This window comes from Coffea arabica, chromosome 3e (genome assembly GCF_036785885.1).
Source record: "Coffea arabica cultivar ET-39 chromosome 3e, Coffea Arabica ET-39 HiFi, whole genome shotgun sequence".
Classification (NCBI taxonomy): Eukaryota; Viridiplantae; Streptophyta; class Magnoliopsida; order Gentianales; family Rubiaceae; genus Coffea; species Coffea arabica.
This window is the reverse complement of record NC_092315.1, coordinates 12,366,584-12,371,536: the sequence shown is the minus strand read 5'-3', so window position 1 is coordinate 12,371,536 and position 4,953 is coordinate 12,366,584. Positions and strand designations below refer to the sequence as shown.

The 4,953-nt window shown below is 43.8% G+C and overlaps 1 protein-coding gene across 1 annotated transcript; it reads right to left on the bottom strand.

Annotated features, from left to right (window-relative positions):
• Positions 1-577: 577 nt before the first annotated feature.
• LOC113737367 (uncharacterized) lies at positions 578-2,722 on the bottom strand. The gene is made up of 2 exons (XM_027264611.2): positions 1,973-2,722; positions 578-1,825 (listed from the first exon to the last, which is right to left on the bottom strand). The coding sequence occupies exons 1-2, from the start codon at positions 2,720-2,722 to the stop codon at positions 578-580; spliced, it is 1,998 nt and encodes a 665-aa protein (XP_027120412.2).
• Between the last annotated feature and the right edge of the window lie 2,231 nt (positions 2,723-4,953).

The following is a 4,953-nucleotide window of genomic DNA, read 5'->3' as shown; positions in this document are numbered from 1 at the left end:
CGACTTTTGCCTTGTCTACCTCTATACCTCTGGCCGACACTACATGCCCTAAAACAATGCCATGATCCACCATGAAATGACACTTTTCCCAATTTAAAACTAAATTTGCCTCAATGCACCTTTTTAAAATTAAAGCTAAATTATCCAGGCATTCATCAAAACTATCTCCATAAACACTAAAATCATCCATAAACACTTCAATAATCTTTTCTACATATTCGGAAAAGATACTTACCATGCACCTTTGAAAAGTCGCTGGAGCATTACACAGGCCGAAGGGCATCCTCCGGTAGGCAAATGTACCAAAGGGGCAGGTGAAGGTAGTTTTCTCCTGATCCTCTGGGGCTATCGCAATTTGAAAATAACCTGAGAAACCGTCAAGAAAGCAGTAATAGACACGACCAGCTAACCTTTCTATCATCTGATCAATAAAAGGTAGAGGGAAGTGGTCCTTCTTCGTCACGGCATTCAGGCGTCGGTAGTCAATGCACTGACGCCCTCCTGTGGGTTTCCTCACCGGGACCATCTCACCCTTTTGGTTCTCTTCAACGGTTACTCCCGCCTTTTTCGGGACCACTTACACTGGACTCACCCAAGGACTATCTGAGATGGCGAAGATGATCCCCACTTCTAGGAGTTTAAGTATCTCCTTCTTCACCACTTCCATCATCAGTGGGTTCAATCTCCGTTGCGCTTGCCTCACTGGTTTTGCATCCTCCTCAAGCCGGATCTGATGCATGCATAAAGAGGGGCTAATTCCCTTGATATCTGCTACGCTCCACCCAATCGCTTCCTTATGGTCTCGAAGAAGACGAATAAGGTCATCTTCTTGTCTTGGTGACAGGTGAGCAGATATGATGACTGGTAACGTCTCATTGTCTCCGAGAAATGCATACTTCAAGTGCTTCGGGAGAGGCTTGAGCTCCAACTCAGGTGCCTGCACAATAGAAGGTAACAATTTTGCCTGAGTTTCTGGTACAAAGAGAGAAGTAAGCTCATACCTTGGGGAGAGTGGTGGGAGCGAATGCAGTGCTCCAACAGCCCGGTATAACTCATCACTCAATTCTACATCAGGAGTTGCTCCCAACTCAAGATGTTTGGCTAATGCCACTGCCAGTGCATCAACCCCATCCAATTCAAATATTTCCTGTACAAGGGGTTCAACAACACTTAAAGCATAAACAGAGTTAGTCTCATTTGGGTACTTCATCGCATCAAAAATATTAAAATTCACAATTTTTCCATCAAACTCCATCGACAAAGTACCCTCATTTACATCTATTTTCGTCCTAGCAGTGCTTAAAAATGGCATACCTAACAAAATAGGAGACGGATTTAGTGCCCTTTCATCCCCCATGTCTAGGACATAGAAATCTGCAGGAAAAACTAACTCATTGACCTGCACCAAAACATCTTCAACTAACCCTTCCGGGTAAGCATTGGTACGGTCTGCAAGTTGGATTATAATGTCTGTGCCTTTTAATGGTCCAAGATTAAGGGACGTATAAATTGTTTTAGGCATTACATTGATTGACGCCCCTAAATCCAACATTGCCTTCCTAATCGAGGCACCTCCTATCTTGCAGGGAATGGTAAACATACCTGGGTCTCCACATTTTGGTGGGAGTTTCTTTTGGAGCATGGCTGACACGTTTTCTCCCACCGCCACTCGTTCATCTCCCCTTAACTTCCTCTTATGGGTGCACAAGTCCTTCAAAAATTTGGCATATTTCGGTATCTGCTTGATTGCGTCCAGTAAGGGGATGTTAATCTCTATTTTCCTGAACACATCCAAAAGTTCTTTTTCCTTCTCTACTTTCCTTGTCTTCGCCAACCTGGAGGGAAAAGGAGGTAAGTTAGATGTAGTAGTGGGTGGAGAAGTGAAGGTTACCTTAGGATCTTCTCGGATACGTCCTTCCTCTTCAATTTCCTTTTCTATCTCCTCCTCACTTTTGCTTTTTGAATTTTTCACTTTAGGCTCTTCCAGTTCCTTGCCACTCCTCAGTGCCATAGCACTTACATTCCTAGGATTCACCTCGGGTTGAGATGGCAATTTTCCATGAGCGTGGGACTCCAGGCGATTTATCGCAGTTGCCAATTGGCTTATTCGAGCATCCATATCCTTCATGCCTGCTCTGGTATCCTGCTGGAACTGAGTGGTGCTCAGGGTTAAGGCTCTAGTTTCTTGCTGGAGTTGAGCCATATTCGTGGTCAATGACCTAGTCTCCTGCTGGAGCTGTCTAGTCTCTTGCTGGATCTGGGCGGTAGTCGTAGCCAGACTCTTGACAATATCCTCCAGAGAGCTACTTGAATTTGCGGATGAAGGTTGAGGATTTTGCTGCCATGGTTGCTGAAACCCTGGTGGGCGATTTGAGAGTGAATTTTGCGATCGGTTCCCATAACTGAAATTGGGATGGTCTCTCCAACCGGGGTTGTATGTGTTGGAATACGGGTCATACTGCCTGCGGGGCGTGGGCACGCCTCCGGCCATGTTTACCTGTTCCGCCCCGTCCTCTTGCAAAATGGGGCACGTGTCCGTGCAATGGTCTATGCTAGTGCAGATTCCACACACCTTCGCTCGCGGTGTGTCCCTCATGGCTAATTGCCTGACAGCAGACGTCAACTCTGACAGTTGCTGCTGTATGGATGAAGTCTCTACCTCGTTGACTCTACGGGCAGGGTTGCTCTCACGGAAGCCAAATTGTTGGGAGTTCTCTGCCATGGCTTCGATCAGGTCTCATGCTCCCTTCGGTGTCTTGTTCGCCAGGGCTCCTCCACTCGCAGCGTCAATAATACTCCTGTCAGTTGACTGGAGCCCTTCATAGAAGTATTGGATCAATAGTTGTTCACTAATTTGATGCTGTGGGCATCTAGTGCACAACTTGTTGAACCTTTCTCAATAGTCGTACAAGGACTCCCCGGAGTACTGCTTGATACTGCATATTTCCTTTCTCAAACTCGCAGCCCGGGATGCGGAGAAGAATTTTTCTAGGAATTTCTTTTTCAATTGTGCCCACGTGGTGATACTACCTGCAGGTAGGTAGTATAGCCAATCCTTCGCTGCATCCTTGAGAGAGAAGGGGAAAGCTCTAAGTCTTATTTGCTCCTCGGTGACCCCAGGAGGTTTCATGCTAGAGCAAACCACTTCGAACTCCTTGACGTGTTTGTGAGGTTCTTCACCAGAAAGACCATGGAACGAAGGTAGGAGCTGAATCAACCCCGATTTCAGCTCGAAGGAGGTATTCTCAGACAGAGTTGGGAAAGTGATGCACAGGGGCTGGTGAGTCAACTCCGGGGTAGCCAACTCCCTTAATGTCTGGGTGTTGGCCATGCTAAATTCGTCTTCTACTGACTCGTTTTCAGAAGATAAGTGCCCTTCTTTTTGTCTCTTGGTCTCTTGCCTTCGCCAACGTGCTGCCTTCTCAACCTCAGGATCGTATATCAATTCACCTGTGCGAGAAGAACGGGGCATAAACTAGCAAAAATACCAAGAAAAATAAAATAAAATAAATAAATAAAACTGAACTAAAAAAGAAACAAATAATTCAGACGCCAGTCCCCGGCAAAGGTGCCAAAAATTGACAGGTGCCGAACCTATGCAATAATAATAAATAAAACCTAACTACCACCTAAAACAGTCAATAATCAATTCGAGTACTGGAGCAGGGACTCTATGTGTGCAATGGGTTACTTGATTCACCCTATTCCCGAAGAGTTTGCTTAATCCGATATACCTGAATTAATTATTTAACTGAATTCACTAACTAGTAGACAGTGGTAAGTAGGGTCGTCTCCTCAGGGACTGGAGAGAAATTTATTCCTTTTCGAATCAAGACAAATGGGGGGATTTCACGATTGAATGCTAAAAATAAAGTAACTACAGAAATAATTAATTTAAAGAAATAATTGGAGAAACTCTAGCCAAAGGTACACTTCAGAAATGGTTCATGCACTGATCATCGAATCACAGATAATTCCAACATTTATTAATAGATTGGTTATAGTTGTCTCGCACGCGCTGAACAACCAACCCTTCCTTAATTTATCGATAACTAAGGTACGACCGTTAGCTATTTCTCTAACCCAAAAACAACCCTAGGTACGACCATAGGATTTAATTTCTAGATTGCATTAATAATTAGAAAGGCCCAATCCTAACTAACAAACACGCTACGAGGGTTTGTTTAAACTAGATCGTATGCTCCCCTGCCATAAACCCAATTACGCCAGTTGCTACTAAGGTAGAGATAACGAACAATTACGGATTCAATTACCTCTATTTAGCAAAATAGCCAATATGAATAATTAATTATTGCGCACTAATCAATCATACATAAGGACTATAACAATTAAAAACAGGAAGCATATAAATATCAATAAATGAAGAAAATAATTAAAAATAATTTAGATCTCACAGTAGTTATTGAACCAATTCGTCAGTTGCCCCTCGACTAGAATTAGAGAATTAGCCCTCCATTAATGGAGGACAGACCACGCGGGGATGATTTGGAAAGGTTGCCGAATCGGATCCTTCACTTCCGGTCAATGACCGAAGACAAGAACAAAGAGATTGATTACTCTCGATGGTTTCCAGAGCCCAAATGTACGAAAAGTTAAATTGCTCCCTTCAATTGTATCGAGCAGGGGAAAAAAGCGTTAACTGCAAATCACAGTGGCGGCTGGCCTTTTATTGACTTTTTCCCGAATTGCTTACAGAGACACACGAGAATGTCTCTTTCCTTCCTTCTTCAATTTCGGTCAAAGCTAAATTGACAAACGAATCAAAGGTCCACAATTGCAGCTAGCTTTTTCTTTCTTTGTTAGCAATGCATACGCGAGAAAGGTTTCAATTGTTTTATTCCTCAATTTGGTCCAGACTCATGAAAAGCTCACAAGCATCCCCAAAGTCAACAAAAGTGGCTATTGTCTGCTGCCTTTTTCTCTGCAACGCTG

What these genes read in the sequence shown, in the direction of transcription:
- LOC113737367 (XM_027264611.2), bottom strand. Translation starts at nt 2,722, where the DNA reads ATGGCAGAGAACTCCCAACAATTTGGCTTCCGTGAGAGCAACCCTGCC. An exon ending in AGGAACTGGAAGAGCCTAAA is followed by an intron (nt 1,826 to 1,972) that starts GTGAAAAATTCA and finishes AGGTTGGCGAAG; the next exon opens with ACAAGGAAAGTAGAGAAGGA.